Source organism: Acipenser ruthenus, chromosome 11, assembly GCF_902713425.1.
Source record: "Acipenser ruthenus chromosome 11, fAciRut3.2 maternal haplotype, whole genome shotgun sequence".
Taxonomy (NCBI): domain Eukaryota; kingdom Metazoa; phylum Chordata; class Actinopteri; order Acipenseriformes; family Acipenseridae; genus Acipenser; species Acipenser ruthenus.
In genome coordinates, this window is record NC_081199.1 from 37,576,459 (window position 1) to 37,599,298 (window position 22,840).

The window sequence follows — 22,840 nt, forward strand, 5'->3', positions numbered from 1 at the left end:
GTGTCTGGAACCACAGGCTAATAATTCAGACCTTGCCAACTGGCCAGGCCTGGTACAAGTAATAGATTATAAAAGCAGCAACAGCCAAGTAAGAGAAATAGTGCCCTCTGCTGGTATCAAGTTAGACTCCAGCACTCACTTGCAGCTAAAAACTGCAGTGTTTAAGATGCCTATATATGGAAATAAGTTACAAAGATTTTAACAAAACTATTAGATGTATTAGATTCCAAATTTGTGTTTGCATATGCCTTTCTTTAGGATATAGTGATTTTTTTTTGTTTATTATGGCCACTCACCAATCAATGTCCATACACTCATCACTGTGTAGTTCATCTGCTGTCTGTTACCCCTTACCGCTATAACTTGTGTACATTTTCACAAAACAAACAGAATCTGGGAAGATAGAACCAAGGTCCAGAACCCTATTGAACAGCAGTTGGATCGCAAGTTTCTTAGTGTATGGAAGAGGAAGAGGCCCCCTCTGCAGTGAACAGAGACTAATAAAGTACCTGCTATTCATTGGTATAGAGTAATAATTATCACATTATTCCCTGTGAGTATGGTGTTGGGAGGAGGTTAGCAGTCTGACAGTTAATAAACCAAACTAATTTCCCTTGTTGCAAAATCCTCGCTAGTACTTAAGTCTAGATAAAGATGAACTATAGAGCTGAAGATGGGTAATGTATTCATTCATTTTAAAAGAATCATGGTGCCGCTGTTGGGAGCCATTCACTCTGCCCGTGTTAAACATTGTGCTTTTATCTTGGGGATTAGTACAAACCTGACAATTATCTCAGCCAGTCAAGCTGTCATTATCACATCAACATACAATAAAGAGCAAAAATTAAAAAAAAAAAAAAAACCCTTCATACCCAGAACAGTTTTCAGGTTCATTGAGGGAATAATTACCTGTCTGCTAACTGACCTTGCCAGTGCACTCTCAGGTATTCCTGGGTGCCAGGTCAGGAGTGAGTCATTGTGATGTCTCTCCTGGCATTTAGATGACTGAGGTGAACGGTGTCATTGAGGAGGAGTTCACCATGGCTCGTCTTTACATCAGCAAGATGAAGTCAGAGGTGAAGTCACTGGTTAACCGCAGCAAGCAGCTGGAGACCTCGCAGATCGACACCACCCGGAAGATGCAGGTCAACGAGAAGGAACTGGCTTCCTGTCAGCTCCTCATCTCCCAGGTGAGGCCAGCTGCACAGCCTGCAGAAATGCCAAGGGGAGGGTTTTCACTCCCTCTAGTGGCTGAGGAGGGGTACTGTGTGATATACCAGCATTAGTCTGCTCGGAGAACTGCCCCTTTGAAAACTCTAAAAAAAAGAAAGCGAGTGTGGTACTTAAAATGTTCACTTAGGTGGGACAGCTGTTTCCAGTTAGTCTGATGCATTGAAACCCCATTAGCTGCTGTGCTGTTAATCCGATTTTTGTATTGGTTTACTCATGACAGCACCAAGCTAAAATCAAGTCCCTGACAGATTACATGCAAAATGTGGAGCAGAAGAAGAGACAGCTTGAGGAGTCGCAGGACGCGCTCACAGAGGAGCTGGCCAAGCTCAATGCCCAAGGTAACAAAGGGGATCTGAGGGGATGTTGGCTGTTTGCATGTAGGTTAATAAACTAGGCTTTCACTCTGGAGCCCTGAATAAGGTCACATGTTAAATGAGTGTCATCAACAATTATCACTGGTGACCTTAGATCGGATAGGCATGGAGAATGAACTGCTCCTTCAGGAGAGGTCTAAAGTGTGCTCTTGGAGCAATGTGCTCATGCTTATGTCCCTTCTCTGAGGATAAAGAAGAAGCTTTGGTTGGATTGCTGTAGTGTTTAATTTAGTGGCATTAGAAATATAAATATAAAGCTATAAAGGGGTTAAAAGCTGAGATTATTGTTTTATTTTAGCAGATACAATGCACGAAGTGTCAGTTATGGACAAAGAGAAGGAACACATGACCTTGCTCCAGGATGCTGTAGAGATGAAGGTAATACGAAACTAAAAGGAAATCACTGAAACCAGAGATACTTAAGTAATAACAGTAGTGCTTCTGTTTTAAATAATTAAATGAAAAAGATTTCTATGACCATTAATAAAATGTTTACTTTGTATGCAATTCCATTGAGTTACATCAACCCCTCAAGTACCCCTTTCTAGGTTCAGGGTTAAAACATTAGTGACACTAAGGAGTGATGTACAATCACCTCATTACCTTATTTATTCCCATGGCCGAGAGGCTGAAAGTCTACTGTAATTCCTGAACATATTTCACTGCAGCTAGCTGGGTGGTGTCAGGTTTGACCCACTTCAGAGCTGACCTGCTCTCACTCTACTCCTCTTCAGGAGACCCTGGAGAAACAGATGGAGAGTCACAGAGAGATCCACCAGAAGCAGCTGTCCAGACTGCGCGATGAGATCGAGGATAAGCAGAAAATGATCGATGAGCTCAAAGAGTAAGAAACGGGATCTGCTTTACGGAAATGACTATCAGTTGAAAGTCAGGCCCCATTTATTCCAAATACTGATTAAAAAACTGTCATAACCCGTGTGCGCAGTGTATGTTTTGTTCTACAGAAAATGTCACAGTTTTCATTTTTTTATGAGTGTATATTATTCATTCAGCATATACATGAATCAAAATACCTATTGAACGGCTGTATCATATACACGATATCTGTTTTACTTTGTTTTTTTATTCCAGCTTGAATCAGAAACTGCAGTTGGAGCATAAAAAACTCATCTCTGATTATGATAAACTGAAGATTGAAGAGCAGGAGAAGGATATGAAGCTGCAGAAACTCATGTTCGTGTTTACAGATGCATTTTTGTCTATTGGGTGGATTTGATATCCTTTACATAACTTCTAAAAGGAGTAGAAAAAAAAGAACAATAATGTTTAATAATGTTCTCCGCCAACTCAATTCAATCACCTTAGTTCAATCACCAGATCAGCAGCTGCTAGAGTAGAAATGTTTTATTATGACCAGCTTGTGGGAAGAAAATCTGCACAGTCTTTGTGTTTCCCATGCTGAAGGATACTGCACGGTCCAGTAAGTGATAGTGAGGTGTAAAAATAACTTTTATCACATTAGAATTGTTTTTTTTTCTTTCAGTATCCTTAATGACAAAAGGGAGCTGGCGAAGCAGGACCTCAAAGGCCTAGAAGAGACTGTGGTAAGAAGGACACAAAATCCTAATAGTCTGGATTTCTTAAGATCACAGCTGTCTGGACAGGGATTAGCTTTGACATGAACTTGACAGGAGGAAAGGGCTTTCAGATTGAGGTTGCGATTTTAACCAGACCCATAATAGCAAGTTGGCAATCTAAATATTCTGTCTGCTAATGCAATTTTCACAAACATGAAGCTTGCTGAGAGGTAACCTTTGTTTCTCTACACCATGAAGCAGCTAACGCTCTGTCTTATTCTGTCAGGCCAAGGAGCTCCAGACACTCCACAACCTCCGTAGACTTTTTGTTCAAGACCTCACGACTCGCGTCAAGAAAGTAAGTCACTATTTTCTTATGGGTTTGAAATAGGATGCCAAACTTAGTAGTTACTGGCTAGCCGGCCAGTGGCTTTCACCACTGCTTTGACGAGATCCCTAAAATATGTAACAATTAAACCTTTTTTTTTTCATCACAAGCTCACCTGTAAGTAATTTAAAAAAATTCCTCAAAAGAAGACAATTCCTTGTTTTTTATAATAAAAAACACCCCTCTTTTATATGGAATTGTGACGGAGTACACCCCGCCCCTATGTTTATTTCTGTTGTTTTGGTATTATTGTTATTGTTTAATGTATTTGTGTTGTTATTTTAGTTAAATATAGTTGACAGGGACGATGTTTGCTTCTCGTCTCTGCCAAATGACATCCCGTAAGAATGGGTGGTCAGCAGCTAATAATTTATTGACAAATTGGCTGTCGACCACGAACCAGTTAATCCCTCGACCACGACATAAGCCAGCAGCTTTTGTTGAGTTGTTGTTCGGTGTTTAGGAGGAACGAGAGACAGAGTGAAAGATCACTGACAGAGAGATAGAGAATCTAAAAGACAATTGCTACGCATGCTGGCTTTAAACCCACACGATACTTGTGTTGCCTGAATTTCCTGGTCTGACATCACCCACCAAGCCATCCGTGACAGGAATACTGTTTGTTCATGAGTTCAGTGCCGAGATCCAGACTGTTGACAGTCAAGCCCCCACAACGTTGCTATTCACGGTGAGGCTTAGTAATTATTGGCTAGCTGGCCACTAAAATAAAACTATGGGAGTTTTATAAATCCACATAAAGTACATATCCCTGAGACTCAGTATGTCTCAGTATGTGCTGAGGAACATTTAAAGGAATCGGATATGCTAATACCAGAGGGTGCATCAATTTAGTCGACTTAGTTTTCTTTTCTTGTACCTCCTGCTTTGAAGTTCATACTTCTCTCCTCAGAGCGCTGAACTGGACTGCGATGATGGAGGGGGGAGCGCCGCACAAAAACAGAAAATTTCCTTTCTTGAGAACAACCTGGAGCAGCTTACAAAAGTTCACAAACAGGTATGAAGAACCAGTACAAGGGGAACTTTTTGATTCTAAGTACCTGTGGGTAGTTTTATCCAACATAAGGTTATAATAATTATGCTAACTGTACCATGTGGCATAAACATGTGATAAGGGACATGCAGCCAAGGTACCAGCTAGACAACAGTGATAACCTGGTGTAATTTGTTCCTGAGGAATTTTTCTAGATATTTTTTTTTACTGGTGAGTGCTATTTGTTAGGACAGGAGCTCTACAAAATAATTTTGACTTTTGCTACATCAAAGCTAGTGTTATTTTTAAACTGCATTATCTGGTTTACTCTAATCTATTCTTTTTACAAGCTGCTGCAGGACTGGGTGCTCAGAGTCGTGCCTGAAATAGCAATCAAAATGGTTAAAATCTAACCTAGAATCAATATGTTAAATGCTTTTTAATACGATGGTGGCAGGAAAGCCAAGCCAAGTGAATTAAAGGGTAATAAATCAGTTAACTAAAGCTTTGTTGATAAATAAGATAAACAATATGTGTGAAACTAGAAGATTTATTTGGATTTATTTAGATTTCGTAGATATTGAAAAAAAGCCAAGCCAAGTGAATTAAAGGGTAATAAATCAGTTAACTAAAGCTTTGTTGATAAATAAGATAAACAATTTGTGTGAAACTGGAAGATTTATTTGCATTTATTTAGATTTCGTAGATATTGAAAAAGTGATCAGTGTTCTCATTCAATTCTAGTAGTTTCAATCTCTGTTTGTAAACTGTGGTGTAATCAATGGAATGGATTAAGAGCTAAATTACGTTGGCACCATAGCAAACACTAAAAAGACCCACTTAGCTATACATTTACAAGGGGTTTAGCAAAATCCTTGCATAAAACTGTAGGACCGCTTTCGGCTAGTAGTTATAACTAGAAGAGGCAGTAACCATGCATATTGCATTTTGCTATATTTTTTGGTATCATGTATGCCAGTGTTTTAGAAAGGTGTGTATCTGTGCTTCAGCACAACAAGCAAAGGCATCAATTTCCACTTCAGTCAAGAGCTAAATCGCTTCTGGGAGGATCGTTTGCATTTCATGAACTCCCCAGATATTGAAAATCTGTCTTCACAGATAAGCTTGCTTTCCTGTGGCGTGGACCTTTTAGGAGTAACCATATCTTTTTTTTATTGTTGTTGTTGTTTTGTCGCAGCTGGTACGTGACAATGCAGATCTGCGTTGTGAGCTTCCTAAACTGGAAAAACGTCTCCGAGCTACAGCTGAGAGAGTCAAGGCCCTTGAGAGTGCACTGAAGGAGGCCAAAGAAAACACCATGAAGGACCGCAAGCGCTACCAGCAGGAGGTGGACCGGATCAAGGAAGCCGTGAGAGCCAAGAACATGGCCAGGAGAGGGTACTCCGCTCAGATCGGTAAGACTAGCCAGCACAGCTGCTAGCGCCCTCTATTGACTCCTACAGGTACTACCAGGGACAACATCTACAGTTTCTAGATAGGTTCCCAAATAAGAAACAAGCACCTCTTTGAACAGCTGTGTGGAGGACAGGCTTGTGTGTAAGTTTTTGGATCCACAAGCTTCCTGATGCATCCTGCCTCCTTTGGGTGCAAGTTGCTGTGTTTTCTCCAGTACATTCCATATGTGCAAGAGCAATAGCAATCCTAGGGCACAGACAAGTAAATTATGACAAGCTGCTGTAACCCTTAATCCATAGTAAAGTTGTTGAGTTTAGGTGGTTTGCTTTATTGTCTTATTCTGACTTTTAAATTTTTGTACTCTAGCAAGACCTAAAGCATGGATGCAAAACTTGAGTACAATGCTTAAGCCAATACACAGATTTCCATTTTCACTTAACACAGAATAATGGACCCCTCCAAACCAGGGCCCATAATGACGCCTCTACACTGCATCTTGAAATTCTAAATTCTTAATGAAGAAGAAACTCTTTTTATATGGTGATGGTTCAATCGTAGAAAAACCCAAGGAGTTGTATCATTTACTGAGAGCAGCAGGAAAGATTAACCTGATAGATCTACTGCTGGTGCTGCTCAGTACACAGTTTATTTTCCTACAGTGTTGAATTTGATAATGGCTGTTTTCCTTCTATCCTGTAGCCAAGCCTATTCGTCCTGGGCATTGCCCAGCATCCTCACCAACAGCTGCCCACACCGTCCGTGGTGGCGGAGGAGGATCGTCGATCTCCAGTTATCACCACAACATGAAGTAGAGGATGAATGGTTAGTACAACTCATCTTGCTCTGGGGGAGGGGGGCAGGGGATATAGATGTGTCAGTCTGCTTCTTGAGTGCAACATATTCCTGGCCTGTTCTCCATGTCACTCCATAGCAGAGAACATGTAATTGTATCTGTTATATGGGACAAAGCCCCACCTATACGAAGTGACTGAAGATGCTGGGCGATCTGTCTTCTCTCTCACCACTGCTATTGTAAGATCAAACAAGTACCCTATTTAAGGGTTTGGCGAACATTCCTTGCTCAAAGGAGATTCAGTAAGACTGAATGTGAAGAAGTGGAGGTTAAGCGGGATCAACACCATCCCTTTTCTGATCTTTCACAAGGGACCCTTGACTGGATTACATTGTACAAACAAGTCAGCATTCCCTGTAAACCTGAAAAAAGAGCATTCAATTTGTACCCAGATTGGGAGACCTGGAACTAAGTCTAATACAAACTGAGTTTCTAAAAATGAAATAAATAATAATAATGTATTAGACACCTTTTCCGCCTTGCTTTGTGGGTGATTTCTCACAGAAGTTCTCAGTAGCAATTGACTGGATTGTACTTATTCGCTGCCTGCGGCTGGCCCATGGAAATTCTCTGGCCTGGTGATGGCTGGCATGTTTGCTAAAGAGGAGCAGCTTTTAGAGCCATGTATATATGGCTCTCCCAGGCGCACACAGCAATCATCCAGGGTGCAATAACCTCCCGCTGCTCCTGCAGCTGCTGATAAGGCTTGTTTATGTGTCTGACTCCGAAGGCCCTTTATAAGCACTGATACTCAGGCACTATGCACTGCTGTTTAAACAGGAATTACAGCTGAAGGTCTGAACATGGGTAAAGTACAGATTGGAACAGGCCACCCCCCATTGATTGATTTGGGTGTTAAGTGAGTATAGGTACATTCTTAAGCTCTTATTGGGGGATCAGTGTGTTCACCAGCAGCTATGTTCAGTAGTAGTCCAATATGATTCTGTAGTTTGTTCAGATGGAAGATGCAGTAGGGTTTGCATTGTTCTTGCATGATTCTAGGCATGTCATTCTATAAATTACCACCAGTGGGCAGAATGTATCTGTGCTAAATCATCTAGAACTGCCAAATTGATATAAAGGGGTCAGGCAATCAAAGTTGATATTTATAAAAAAAGGGAGAGGTTACAAAAAAGAATCAGCCTTATAAAGATGCTATATTTAAATATTTAACACATGTTGGCTACTGCACTCGGTGAGATAATAAACTAGCAGTGAATGACTGGGCCTTTTAATTCACTTGTATGTGTGTAATTAACATGCTAGGAGATTGAACCTGTAAATCTGGCAGTACAACACTGAACCGTCTTATTTATGTAACCTTAATTTTGCTTTCTTGTTTTTACCAAGTCTTGTGAAGGTGATATGTTAACACAGATACATGTTACCTGTTGCTTGTAATTTCATCATAGTAATGTTATTCATTGATAGTTTTTGCTACCACTCAGATAGAACATTAATTAATATGTGCAGAAGTTTAATCCAGCTGGCCATGCCTTGAGAATGTAAGTAAAAATCCCATAGTCTTTAATGGAAGCACATTTATGTTTATATATTTAATACACTAGATGTGCTACAGTGTCCCAAATCACCAACATCTTAAACACTGGACAAGACACAGCTGTCTCTACTTGAACAATGTGCCACTTTATTATTATTATTATTTATTTCTTAGCAGACGCCCTTATCCAGGGCGACTTACAATTGTTACAAGATATCACATTATACATTATTTCACATTATACAGATATCACATTATTTTACATACAATTACCCATTTATACAGTTGGGTTTTTACTGGAGCAATCTATGTAAAGTACCTTGCTCAAGGGTACAACAGCAGTGTCCCCCACTGGGGATTGAACCCACAACCCTCCGGTCAAGAGTCCAGAGCCCTAACCACTACTCCACACTGCTGCCACTAGCTAGGACTTATTAGTGGACTCCAACAATAAAGGTGCTGCTTTCTTGCTCTTTGCCCTGGGCCTCAGCAACTTTCTAAAAAGCTAAACATGAATGCATTGATACTATCAGTATTGTAAACATCTTCCTAATCTAACAAAGTTCAGGTCTTATCCCAACAGTGGTAACTTGCCAGCTCATCTTCTGGTAGCACTGGGTCTTGGTCAAGCCACTGCAACACATATGTAGAGCTAGTCAAATTTGTATATTTGCTGACCTGAATGTTCTGGAAAGTGCTGCAACTACACAGCCTTGTCACTATTTGCATTGGGGTGCTCTGCATTTACTGGCTTGTTAATACTTTATGAATATGCCCCTTAATGTTGTGCAGGTACGCTACAAGATTTGAAACGGTGAAATATATGTGGTGGCAAAATGTTCTGAAAGAGGTTTAAGAGCAGGATTGTTGGTAGTTAAAGCTTACTGGTGTGCCAGGCGAGCACAGTTTGCTTGTGTGATCAGACTGGATCGTTATGTGAATACATTAGAACTGCAGTACCATTAAATGCCATTAGAATGGAATGCCATTTCATACACCAGAGAGGCATTCTTTGTGTTTTCTGCAAGAGCACTGAAGCTGTTCAGGGCAGGTTAAAGTCTGCCCAATTGTGCTGTCTGATTTTACTTGTGCCTTAAGTGGATTAAATAGAATTTTACAGCATACTACTATTAAGCAATGTACTGTATTTACAATAGCTTTTTAATGGGCTTTTTTAGATCTTAAAAAGATTGCTTAACTTAAATTGAATTACTTCTCTCCTCTACAGAGCCCAAAAAGCATGTACAGAACGTCTGAACATCTGATCACTATCCCTCCTACAGGACCTGCTATTCTTCCAGAGTTTTCACCTGCACGCTTTTCTGATCACTACCTCTACTACAGGACCTGCTATTCATCTTCCAGAGATTTCACCTGCACGCTTTTCTGATCACTACCTCTACTACAGGACCTGCTATTCATCTTCCAGAGCTTTTCACCTGCAGTGTGGACACACTTTGCATTTTCCTTCTTACTGTCTGAAAGAGACAATATGCTGGATAGGGAAAAGCCTTTAGTTGCTGAAACAGTGCTTTCTCTCAACTGACTTTACTAACTATGAAACAAGTAATGAAGTAACATCTTTAGGCAGGCTAATGTCTTCTATTGTGAGTCTATTTATTGTATAATACATTGTCAATGTATATGCATTTGGGTGGAGGGTGGAATGTGATGTCAGTAACACTGCTATATGATATAGTACTGTACTTCATACTGTTGTGTTATATAGGTTTGTGAAGGTAAAAACAAATTCACACAAACAGTCCTAATATAGCATGCTATCCTGATAACACGAAATTAAATGATTTGTTTGTTAGTATTATCAGCTTACCTGTGGCCAAATTGTCTTCATCAGATTTAGATCCAGTCAAAACCAGGTAGGCTGGTGAATTAAATCTGGTCAAGCAATGTATAAACAAAATGGGGTAAAAAGGTTGTGTTGCTTTAAGGTTTGTCATACAATTATTTTGTTGTTGCTGCTCCTGCCCGTTAACAATAAAACTTTAACAATAAAAATAATTAAAATAGCACTTCAGGTAAGAGTTTGTATTGAGTGTGTAGAGAAGACATCTCTGTCACCAAGAAGGGTTGTTTGCCTAATGAACTGTACAGGTAAACAACACTTAACCTTGTAACAGTTATCACTAGACCAGATAGTACTGCTGCTGGTAAACAGGCTCAGATCAAAACAACGATATCTAATTGTTGTTCACTATGTATTGGGTTTAATAAGGGTGCAATTTCATCTATAAAAAACACATTCATGTCAGATTCATTAAGTTCAACACAAAATGCTAAGATATTTTCTAGCACCTCATTTTTTGGCAGTTCATTTATTAAGTATATTGTTTGCATTATTTTTGTTATTGTATATTTGATTTAATAAAGATGTCATTTTTTTGGATGTATGCATTCCTACTTTTATTTCCTTTATACCTGCATCTTTGTGTTTTATTTTGTTTTATTGCTTCCTTCTTTACCATAATTTCCCATCATTTCCTGGTTAAGGTTAGAAACACCTTCAATAGTGGATTTCACTATAATAGTGAAACATTCTAAGAATTTATTTTTATGTTTTCAGTGGAAACAAGCACCATTCAGTTAAGGTATGCATTGATTTTGAGAAAGCTTTATTATTGAACACTATGAATGTATTTATGTGTACATTTATAGTTTCTGTTTATTTTTGGGGCATGATGAAGGCCTAATATTTAATCTTTGTAGTATATCTCATAGCACGTCTGGTAAGAGTTTGTACCGGGTATTTCAGACGTCTGGATGCATAGACTGATCCAGCATGCCAGCATACCTGGACTAATCTTTTACACATATGCCTTATGGTGGATGGACACATTTTGAAAATGTGTGAATTAATTGTAAATAACATACTGTTTTATTTGTATGTGGCTCTGGGTCCAGACTTCTGAAACATTCTATACAATTACCTTCATTATGTCTTCATTTTGACAACATTTTCCCAGTCTCCAGAAGTACCAGGTCTTTGGCTAACTGGAGACGTCAGTGATCTAGCAAGAACTTCCCTCAGAGCTGAGATGCTGATCAGCCAGTCAGTCCATCTAGCACTTAACCGAGGGGGGATTTTTACAGCTCACTTGGCAAATTCCTAAAAAGACGACTTTCCTGGACTGGTTTGCTGTAGAAGAAGACCTCAGCCATAATAATTTTGATTCAGCTGTTGCTGATATCCCTGCTGATTGATTCAAAGAAAGCTTACCTTTCAATGACCTCTCACAGTGTACCACTCCAGCTGTTCATACAGACCCGCTCCTCCAGGCAATTCTCATTTTGAGGAGGGGGGTTACGGGTTACAAGCCTGCCCTTGGTAAAATACAGGGGATCATAAGGCACAATAAAAGCAGGTGGTCACAAAGCTGGCAAATATTTTGCAGCAAATTGAACTGCTACAATTCTATATATAAAAGACAACTTCCAAGATTTTTTATTTATTTATTTATTTTTTAAATCATTTTTAAATGTTTTGGTAAACATTTAAACACTGGGTATGTTGTTACTGAAATTAATGTTGACAAATATCACATCTTTGCTGTTGCATTTCATTGTCCCAGTACTGCTATGTTAGTCCAGATATTGGTATTGTCTCATAACCTATATAAATGTCATGTTTTAAATGTTATTTTATGTATAAGAAAACAATCCAAGTTAATATTGCAAACTCTAGCTGCAGAGACTTATGTCACTGTTTGAAAGGGGGACTTCATGTGAACCCATCTCTTGTAATGCAGCTTTAGTGTGTTATGCATGTGGGGTATGAAGAAACCTGCAGCTTTCATGAATATCTGAACCACATCCCATGCTTAAAACAACTTTTTCACAAAAGGAGCTCCACTGTCCCTCTATAAATCAAAAATAAGAAAGAGCACAAACAAAAAGCTTGCCTACTGTCTGTTCTAGGAACTGTTTAGGAACTGCAGGACATGAAAATCAATGTGTAGTAACATATGTGTCTGTAAGATGTGTACCTGTGTATTGCAGATATGTCATCAGTGTATCTGTAGAATAACTTTTAAGGAGGAAACAAAAAAAGGCCAGTTAAAAGTGTTCTTTTGGTGTACAAAAAAAACATTGCTAGGCAAATGATGCTGAAAGTTATAGCTTCACAGCTGAACTATGTAATAGAAATACAAAACAATGGATGGCTCTTTATCTTAATTATAACCACGCTGTTTGACTGATGACTGCATGGTGTATAATTTATTTTAAAATGTCAAGAGTGGTAAATAAAGTTTAAAATAAACTTTATACTTATGTTTTCCTTCTGGTGTTTTCAATTGTAGAATATATATATATATATATATATATATATATATATATATATATATATATATATATATATATATATATATCAAAGTAATTTTTAAAGGTGTATGTTTCTTTATAAGCCTGTGATGAAAATGGATGATTCCTATAAAATGTTATCCACATTGGGAAAACAACTGTTTGGGAAAGTAAATAAATGTCTAACCTGATGGGAATTTACTCTCCACATCTTCCTCCAAACAGGAGATTAATTCCCAACACAGGGGGGCATGATAAGAGATTAATTTCTGCTTCAGTAAATAATGAGATTATCTGCATGGATTTCAATATAAGAACTTGGCTGCAAAATAGTTTTTAAAAATGTAGAAGTATAATGCACTGGGTTCTCCCTTACTATATTTCTGTAAATGGTACTTAGTTAACATTCATAAACCCCACAGAATGCTTCATTTCAAAGGGATCTGATTTAATGATCCAGTCTTTACCAGGTAGCAAAAACAAACAAAAAAATAAAAGATTATACATTACTGTTTCATGCCCTTAGCAATGTATCATTAATAACACAGGTTTTATAGTTGACTATGCGTATGTACAACTTGAAGGCAGCTAGCAGGTGCGCCTGGATTAAGCGACATCAACACGACCGTGTAATAGTATACAAATTATACAGCATATTGTCTGCAGTTATTGTGTGACTTGAAAACGTCTCCTCCAGTCTTGACTTTGCTGGGCTTCATCAACCCATATATGGTGTCATTCTATTGGGCATGACGCAGAAGCCTTGCTATTATATTGTTCATTTTAGTAAAGGCTCCGGGGTATTAGTTAGAGTGATTGTGGATAGAGTTCATAAAGCTGATCATTTTACCACTTCGGGTGTTTTGTTGTAAAACGGTTGGCATCTATCTACAATATTCTTCGTGCAAGAAAGATTGCGGCGTCACAAATCTTGTTATATAAACATATGGCATCCGTTGCAGATTAGAAGAGCAAACTAATTTACCGCCTGAACCTAACGTTTTAGTCGATAAAACCGTTGGGAATAAATTTGGTGCAGATGGTTGAATTGTTTGATCACAGCAAAATATTACTTTTATAGATATATATTATCTTTTCGAGCAATAATCAGAAGCATGCTTGTTACATGCTGATCCTTCATTTGTTACAATGTCAGAGTCTGCAAATGAAGCCTACACCTGCCACTTCACCACGCCCACAGAGTGTCAAACTCCGCCCTTTGTGGAGCCTGGTTTGAAGCGCCCTGACTGCTTGTGCTAAGGAGGGAGAGAAAAAGTTGTCTAAGTATTTAATAAGTTTTGTTTTTCTGGAATTCGTTGCCTTTACAGTTGATACGCCTGGGGATCTTTGTTTTATATGACTGATTAACAAAGCATCTGAAGAATTTATTTTGATTGCAACATAAAAGAAGGTAAGAATTACAGAACATTTCATATGTTATTATTATCTGTGCCATTAGAACTGTTCTGCAATATTTTACGAACTACACATTTCATTTTTTTTTTAGTAGCCTACATGTTCATTTTTTAACGCCTGTACTAATTAATTAGAACATAACTAAGAATGATAACGCATTCGTATGTTCCGCTTAATCATCTGTGGACATTATTTTAAACTGTTACCATATTTACAGATATATTACATCTTTTCCGCTCTAAAGATTGTCTCTTGCATACAAGTAGCGGTCAAATCAGAGACACCGTTGACACACAAAGCAAGGAATAAACCAGCATTTTTTAGACTTGTAATGAAGATTTTTTAAAATGTAGATGTGTGAAAAGCATTGGCTTTATTAATCTTTTAAACTGTATTATCAGCGGTAATAAACCACTTCGCCAGATAGCAAAACACGTTAATGTTTTTGGAATTCTGTGAGGTTCAACTCCAAATGTTACGGCGTTTTTTTTTTTTTTTTTTGTTTTTTTTAAAATGAATGTGTTTAATTATCCCCTTAATCCTGGTGGTCGCTGGAATATAGCTGGTGATCATAATAATAATAATAATAATAATAATAATAATAATTATTATTATCATTATTATTATTTATTTCTTAGCAGACGCCCTTATCCAGGGCGATTTACAATCGTAAGCAAATACATTTCAAGTATCACAGTACAAGTAATAATACAATTAAGAGCAAGATAAATACAATTACTTTGGTTCAAGCAAGTACAAGTGTGACAAAATACAATTCAATAATACAGCAGATAACAGTGTCAGTAATAGTTACATCAGGATATGATTAAATACAAAATACTACATATTAAACATTTGGCAGATTACAGTACTCTGAAGTACAGGATTAAATGCAGTAAAATTGGGGGCAGATAAGAGCAAGTAAAGCGCATTTAAGGAAGGGTGATAAGTGTCCCAGGGGAAAAACAGAGGAGTTCTACAGGTGATATATCTACAGAGTTCACATTTAGATATATCATGGCAATTGATCAGCCAATATGCATGTTTTGAGTATTGTTTTAAGATTTTAAACCTGTTTAGGCAATACTTAGTCAACATTCACAATGTTATTCAGTTGCCTGAGTCGGTATCCTCAGTAGGGTTTGTTTTATTGTAAAGCATTTCAAGGAATGCTGTTCTCTTGCTCTGTGCAACAGGCTTTCTTTAGAGGCCTGGCACGCATTCTGTTATTTATTTAGCATTGTGTGAATGGTCTGTTTCTCTGTGGTGCACTGTAGGTTCCTTCTCCAGTTGAAATGTTACAGTGTGTCCTGGCTGCTGGACAAAATAAACAACCATTGTCACTTGAAACATAAATATCTAAAGAATCTTAACAAATGATTGAATATCCATATGTTACTGTGAAAGACAGGACTGTGAGTTACTTTTATACAGTGCCTTTATTTATTTATTTATTTATGCCTCATCACCCATATACTGAATTGAAGAGCAGTACCACCGGCTGCTTTATCGACAGTAATTGCAGCCAATTAATTACATTGCGTTTTTTGTATTCCACACTTGGCAGCAGCTTTACATTGTTAACAGCATGAGCAGCATTTTAGTGTAAATTCAACATGTACATGTATGTTTTACCAGGATTTATTTTAAATGATGCAGTCTCATTTACAAAGGGGTCTGGAAGATAGTGCCAATAATAACAAAACAAAACAAAAAAAAAACAAAACAAAACAAAACAAAACAAAAAAACTAGTACACAAGAAGAATCCACAAAAAAATGTAGAACACACACGATACAGAAAAGGCCCTGTTGTGGTGAATGTAGTAGAAATATAAAATACTTACATTCTTCTTCTTCTATATTTGTACAGTACCAGAGACAGCTGGAAAGTTTTACAGAGGGCGCTACCATCTTGGAATAACTATAAAAACTACAGGCAATTCATTCACACACACACACACACACACACACACACACACAGATACATCCACATAGACTAAGATGGATCACATATCGTGGGAGGACAATAAGAAAAGGTTGATTTGGCTAGTATGCTACTGTTTAGTCCTGTAGCACACTAACAGTTTAGGATCTGGATTGGCAGAACAAATGTGTGAGGATCTGCTCTCTTTCATCCAAAGTACTCATTCTCAGTACTGTGCCAATTGAACAGCACTGGCACTGCACGTGCATTTAAGGTAGAAGCGATAATCTGGCTTTGGCAAATATACTGTATGCAACATTAAACCAAAAAAAAGACTTGGTTTGGATTAACTAGGTGAGTTTACTGTGTTTAAGAACGTGCACTTACTTTTTTTAGGGTAAGTGCATCTTACCCTGACATACCTTGAAAAGCTGACTTACAGGGTAGGGGACACTTAAGGGTACAAAGCGGAGACATGCCTTTGCATCTACATGTGACATTATTGGTGTTTTCTGCTCCAACTGCTAAGCTTGCCTGTGTGAAAGGTGGTTTTGCACTAGCTTTGATGGAACATCAGTTCCCTCCATTATGGGTGACCTACCTGTCCATGTGTGTGTAAGACTACACTTACTGAAGAGATTCCTGTCACTTATAGGAGACTTCAACCACTGAATTAAAAAGTCAGTCCAGGTGGCTGTTGGTAGAAAAGATGCCTTTGAAATGAGTATGATGATAATAGCAGGCTTCCGAGGTAAGTAACTCCTACTTCATTAGGGAATCAGTCACTGTAACGAGTGATTTAACTAATGGGACCCAAAGCAAACAGCATTCACTCAAAAGCGGATCTCTTATTACTGTATGCCCTCAAACACCAATCACTAATAAGCCATCTAATATTTGCCCTGCCTGTAGTGAAAATATTATCTTTATAAGAGAAAACATACATAATCCTGGACTGGACTGAAAGATACAAGGAATTTCCAACAATCAAGTGAACGAACAATATAATTATTCAGTTTCTGTATGTCATTAGAATGAACCTGTAGCAGAATCAATTTCATCAGAGGTTGAGGGAACTTTTTAACACCAAGGCTGTTAAGAGCCAACCGTCTGATGTTCTTGGTAACTCCGCAGTCTGTACCTTTATTTTGACAGAAGGTGCCTGACAGACATACCATTGTTTTTAGGTATTTGATCAATGAACCTTGGGTAACAGTGCCACAAGAGACCGGGATACCAGGTACCCTAACAGCCATTTTTGTGATCAGTCAAGACTAAAATGATCACTGCAATATATTGTTCAACCTGGAGACATACTGATAGAGTGATATTTAAAGAGCAGATTTCCAGATAGCTGGGATGAATTGCATGAAAAATAATTAACATTACCTTGTGTTGTTGACTAATTTAAAATTATTTTTCTGGCAAACTATCTTTGAATCAATGAATGGATTTTTATTGTGATTATTTGATCAAGTTATAGTAAAAATATTCGATTTCAATATAATGATAACAGACCAGACATTATGCATTAAGGGTCTATTTAATTGACTGGTCCAATTATCCATAATAAAACATAGGCCATTTACTGGCACATTATTGTCAAATATCTTCCATACTTTTACAAGAAATAATATACTACAGTATCTGCTGGCTTTCAATATAATTCTGCTCCAGAGCTGTCTCTGATCTTAATGTGTATTGGTGTACAGACATTTACTGCCATGTAACTTTTCTACCAGTATAAAGTTAAAAGGAGGGTGTGGCTGTGACTGTGTCGCTGTCATATTTATTAAGGACATCAGAAAACCCTGCACTGTAGTTATCCCCAGATTGCATCCAGCCCATTTCAAATGCTCCATGGACAGTACTTGTATTCAAAGTGAACATGTTAGGTTACTGAAGTAGTGGGTAATCTTGGGTGTTTGCGTCACTGAAGTGCAATTCATTGACTCCCCAATATTTCAAGGTGTAACCAGAAATCTAATAGAATCAAATAAAGTTACATGGCCAACTGTAGTTTGTGTCATAGCACAAGGAACTGTTGCTTTGTTACACTGAATTAGATCTAAGTTCCTAGTGCAACAATAGCAACAAGGTTTTAGTTTAGCGCTGATTCATTCTTAGGAAAGCTACCAGGTGTGACATATCAGATTTACAAAGCCTGAATGGACCCAGCAACAAATATTGATACTGGTTGCCTGCTTGATAAACTAGTCATGGCTTAAACGTACATTATTCATCTGACAGGAAAATATATTGACTGCACAGGAAGATATATATTGTGATCTGACCCAATAAACACCTTTTCCAGTCTGTTTTGAGCAAACACTACTGTACTGTACCTTTGTCCTGAATTCATTTACAGTGCTGCATGAACTTTGAATAATTGCTTAGAGGCAAGCAGAAATTGGCCCTTTATGAACAACAGCATTTAGGATTTACACTCAGCCTGTCTCATATGAGATGAAGTAATACCTATTCTATCTAGTTTTAGGAACTGAATCCTCATTATAAAGGCTATGTGAATGCTTAGCAATAACCGGCTCTACGTAAAACCTGATTACATAATTACAATTACTTTGTGTTGACAGACAATGCACATATACATTACAATTTAAATTGCATGATGTCAGTATTATGTTATGCACAATCAGGAAGCTGTGAATACACAATCTCAAGAAGTTTAAATGTGAAGAGTTGTAAATAGTTATAAATAGTTGTTTCTTTATATTTGCAGCAAAAGACAGAATCTATACGATTTAAATAGTTTAATAATATACACTGGAATCCCTGGATTATACTGTGCAATTACTGTTCCAACATTATTAATAAATATCTCTTACCCTTTTGCCCTTTTCCAGTTCTAATCTTGAAACGACTGCAGATACCCTGAAATTCACATTCCTTTGAGAAACACTGGCAGTTCTCTCTATAGCACTCGTCCATTGGAAGGTGAGGATAAACCTTTATATAATGCAGCCAAACTAGGTTCCTTGGTTTGAAGGATTACATGAGTAAGAGCATTTATGAAAAAAAAAAGTTCTCAGTGCAAAACAGCAGTCTCTTGGTACATGGCTAACTTTTAAAACAAAGACACATACTTTTAAAGGGTTTAGCCAAATAAAATAATCACAGTTATCTAAACAGTGGCCATATATTTTATGATAAAGAATTAGTAGGATTTCTTAGTTAGATATACTAAGTACTTCCCAGGGTTAATTAGATGGAAGAAACTCAAAATGTTTCAGATCTACTGTATATAAAACATGGTTCGGTATAGTTCTGTGTGGAATTTTGGAATTCAACTGGTAAACAAAAGGAATCATAGATTTAAACTGAAATCCTATCAAGTACGGACGTCAGACAGGACTTGTCCTGTTTAGTTGATTCACAGAGATGTCACGTCTAACTGTCAGTGGAATCCCTGCTTGTTTTGTGTCACCTGGACACCAGGAGATGATAGAGGCTCATTCAAAACTGATAACCAGGACATTCTGTTGCTGGAATAGCTCCATTACAATAGGCAAGGGTCACTCCCCTTTGTTCTGAGGCGAGGGGGTTGCCTGGAGGGAAGCGGGTTGTAGACTGTCATTCTTAAAGCCACCTGTATCTTTGATCAATCAAATATTATCTTGAATCCATACAACTTGCTGACTGAATGGGTGATGTGATGTTGAGAGGTCAACGGAGCTTTCCTGCGTTCCACCTCAGAAAACGACTGATCACCAGAAGCCCCAGCCTCCTCTGGATGCTTGGATAGAAAGATAATAATTCAAGCATGTTTGAAACACTCAGCTCTATTCACAATGCTCTAACTCCAGGAAAAAACAACAACTTTTAAACACCCACTGCCACATTTTGTTTTTATGGTGTATTATGTTTTGTTTAACATCTTGAATGGATTGGTAGATATGGTTAATATAAGTTAGTAAAAGGCGAATAGGCAAATAGGCAATGACTATACAGTGCTCTGCAATACAATATATCCTTACCATGTTATTTGTGGCAACTCTACAGTGTCTGTAATCTACTACTGTATAGTCAATTCAATTCAAAACCCTCTGTACTGCTGATAAATCACAAGACTATTCCCACATTGAGCGATGTGCAACTGTTTCCAATTCATTTGCACCAACTACTCACAGCAAAATAACAAAACATGGATTAGATCAGCGATGACAGATTTGACATCACCCGAGGAAGCTTACAACCATTTACTTGACAGAAACAGACAAAACCCCAGGTTACTTCACTGGGAGAAAGCAAGATTGGAGTCATGCATACGTTTGATGGATTAAATAGAAACAGAAGCATGCAGGAGGGGAGATGCTTGTGACTTTGAAATGCTGCTTTTTTTCATTTTGTGATCCAATGGTTTAGGGTTGAAGGTACTGACAGCATCTTTCTTTAAAAGTACTCACCGAGCAATCTATCAGATCTGCTTGTCATCGTTTGGAAGACAACATCAAACTGATTCTATCTGGTTGTTCAAAGAAAAATTGAACTTTGTTTCAAGTTTTTCCTCTTTGAGTGTTTTTAAAAGATAAAAATCAGAACATTTGTGAGTGACAGTTGTAGACATCTATACTGATAGACACTATGTTGGGCCAGGAGACATAGGTAGAAGTTAAAGAAAAAACCATTCAGTGTTGAAATAAAGCAGAGCAGAAACCTTGCACAGGCTCAGACATTTATAGGGTCGACATGTTGCGTTTCTCATTGCCAGAAACTCAGTTGTCTTCAAATTTTATCAGGGATAATGACATTTAAGCGATTTAAAACCATGCATAGGTTAAAACACATATAGGGTCATTTAGGAAACCATCCTGGGGGAAGTGATGTACTAAAAACATACAGGCCTTGAAGGGCCACATGACTTGTTTCTCTTCTCAATTAAGCATCCCCTATAGGGATATGGACTTCTTATTCACAAGAGTTCATGAGAGAGTTGTCAGAGTCCCAAATGGAACTGTATGATACTTTTATGCCATGTTATGTGCAAAACTACACTGAAAGTGACACTGCATATGTTCCATATTTCCATAAGTTTCTGTCTATATGCCCTTCAACAGCTTCACATACAAAAGCAAACGTGAACCTGGCATTATTGCGTTGCGGTTTGCAAGAAACACTCTTGTGGAGGGATAATGACATTTAAGGTATTTAAATTCAGAAACTATGAGCTGAAATTTAAGTCATTCTAATTTAGAGATAATAAGCATATTAATTCAGAGCTCTAAATGATAGCTTAATAGAGATAATTAAACCGTGGCACAGAATTAAAAAGCAGTTGAAATGATGTACAGCATTTTTACTTCATGTTATACTTCACACAGGTGTTTATCCCTTATTTTTCCTATTGCTGTTCAGCTTCCCTATTCATTTATTCATTGAATTGTTCCCTGCTGTTGTGAACTTGAATAGTCATTTTGTATTTTGCATAAGTTGTTAACGGTAGCTCACAGGAGAAACGGAACATCAAAACGTACTTGGAGGCAAGCAAAGGCAGCTGTGTAGCAATGTCAAATATTTGTTTATGGTGTGTCAAACTCACTTCAGATCACTGAAGTGTATGTGTCTGTAAAGCATTATGTTCGTTCATTTTTAAAGGACACATTGTTTTATCTCTCTGTTTTCAGGTCTAAGAAGTTTCTGCAACTATTAGCTGCTAAAGTGTTTGCAAATGTTAAGTACTTCTATAAAGGCCTGAAGAGGATGCTTTTGAAATTACTGACAGTTATACAATATTCATGTGACAGGCTTAAAGTAGTTGTGTTAGTGATAAAATGCAGTTCTTTGTGGTTTCTGCATATGCCTGGTCATGGTATTACCTCTGAATAGTAGAAAGTTTAGACAAGTGTCTTTTATTCTCTGCACAAACTTGTTGTTGCACAGTTCCCATACCCATAACTGAATAATCACATTACTTATCTTGAAGCCATCTTCAACGTCTGATTAGTAAATTGGTTTATGTTTAAAATAGTTTCTCTTACCTTAAACACGAAAGAAGTATTTTTGTTTTACATTGTGAGTGAAGCATGAAGGATTTTAGCGCACAAGTGGAAGTAGGATTTCGTACAGTAACAAAAAGAGCAGTAAATACACCAGCACTTAAACTTAGAGGAGAACTAATAAACTCTTGTGAGTTTTGTTTTTGTAAGTAATCCATGCGTTTGTCAAGAAACTATATCTGTACAAAGCAAGAAAAACAATGAAACACATTTTAACACTAAAAAATAAAAAATAAATACCAGTGTTCTGCTAAGGTTGTACCTTTAAAAAAGTACTATATCTAATTTAAAGTTTGTACCTTTGAGTGTAACAGTTGAAAGACTCCACCTGGATTCAGTATCAGCTCCAGGGATCACAGATAACAGAGGTACCTAAAGAAAGTCCGGAACAGGGCGTGAGCTCCTAAAACAAAGAGCAGTTAGACGAGGTTCATTAATCAGCTTCTGCAACCCCCAGCCATTGCATAGAAATGGGGCAAAATACTTTGACAAGAGGAACTTATAAAAGAATGTATAGCTTTGTGATGGAATACAAACAGATGAAATAAGAAATATTGTCCTAATGTCGTCCAATGGAACAGTAACATTGTTGTTCACCATTTATTTATTTGTTTGTGAAAGGAGTGATGGAAATACATATCCACGCACAGGTAAGGAAAGTGACACACATGTAAAATAGGCTGTTTGTTGAGTGTGAATACTCATGTAACCCATCACAAAGTGCATGTACTGTACCTGTACATGTCTTCCCTTCATTTTAGTTTGTGCTTATTGCTGGCTTGTTGGCTTATGAACCATTTGTATGCAATGCTGTGGTTTTGATAGACCATTCTTTTTAGATTGAAAACATGGCCCATGCTACAGTGATCCAAAT

The 22,840-nt window shown here is 37.7% G+C and overlaps 2 protein-coding genes across 5 annotated transcripts in view; both read left to right on the top strand.

Annotated features, from left to right (window-relative positions):
• LOC117426979 (kinesin heavy chain-like) overlaps nucleotides 1–12,570 on the top strand; it is a 41,827-nt gene extending 29,257 nt beyond the window's left edge. Inside the window, exons 16-26 of one of the 2 annotated variants that reach the window (XM_034045269.3) lie at nucleotides 1,002–1,190; nucleotides 1,454–1,571; nucleotides 1,906–1,985; nucleotides 2,342–2,451; nucleotides 2,700–2,801; nucleotides 3,112–3,172; nucleotides 3,432–3,503; nucleotides 4,444–4,548; nucleotides 5,723–5,939; nucleotides 6,640–6,762; nucleotides 9,523–12,570. In XM_034045269.3, coding sequence (XP_033901160.2) covers nucleotides 1,002–1,190; nucleotides 1,454–1,571; nucleotides 1,906–1,985; nucleotides 2,342–2,451; nucleotides 2,700–2,801; nucleotides 3,112–3,172; nucleotides 3,432–3,503; nucleotides 4,444–4,548; nucleotides 5,723–5,939; nucleotides 6,640–6,752 — 1,167 coding nt within the window. In that variant the 3' untranslated portion in view covers nucleotides 6,753–6,762; nucleotides 9,523–12,570. The remainder of the gene's footprint in view (nucleotides 1–1,001; nucleotides 1,191–1,453; nucleotides 1,572–1,905; nucleotides 1,986–2,341; nucleotides 2,452–2,699; nucleotides 2,802–3,111; nucleotides 3,173–3,431; nucleotides 3,504–4,443; nucleotides 4,549–5,722; nucleotides 5,940–6,639; nucleotides 6,763–9,522) is intronic. The other variant, XM_059033846.1, reaches the window with a different exon arrangement.
• A 1,206-nt stretch (nucleotides 12,571–13,776) lies between these two features.
• lypd6b (LY6/PLAUR domain containing 6B) overlaps nucleotides 13,777–22,840 on the top strand; it is a 37,508-nt gene continuing 28,444 nt past the window's right edge. For 2 of the 3 annotated variants that reach the window (XR_009330591.1, XM_034043423.3), the window contains exons 1-2: nucleotides 13,777–14,022; nucleotides 18,817–18,907. The gene's annotated coding sequence lies outside the window, so the exon portion shown is untranslated. The remainder of the gene's footprint in view (nucleotides 14,023–18,816; nucleotides 18,908–22,840) is intronic. The other variant, XM_034043425.3, reaches the window with a different exon arrangement.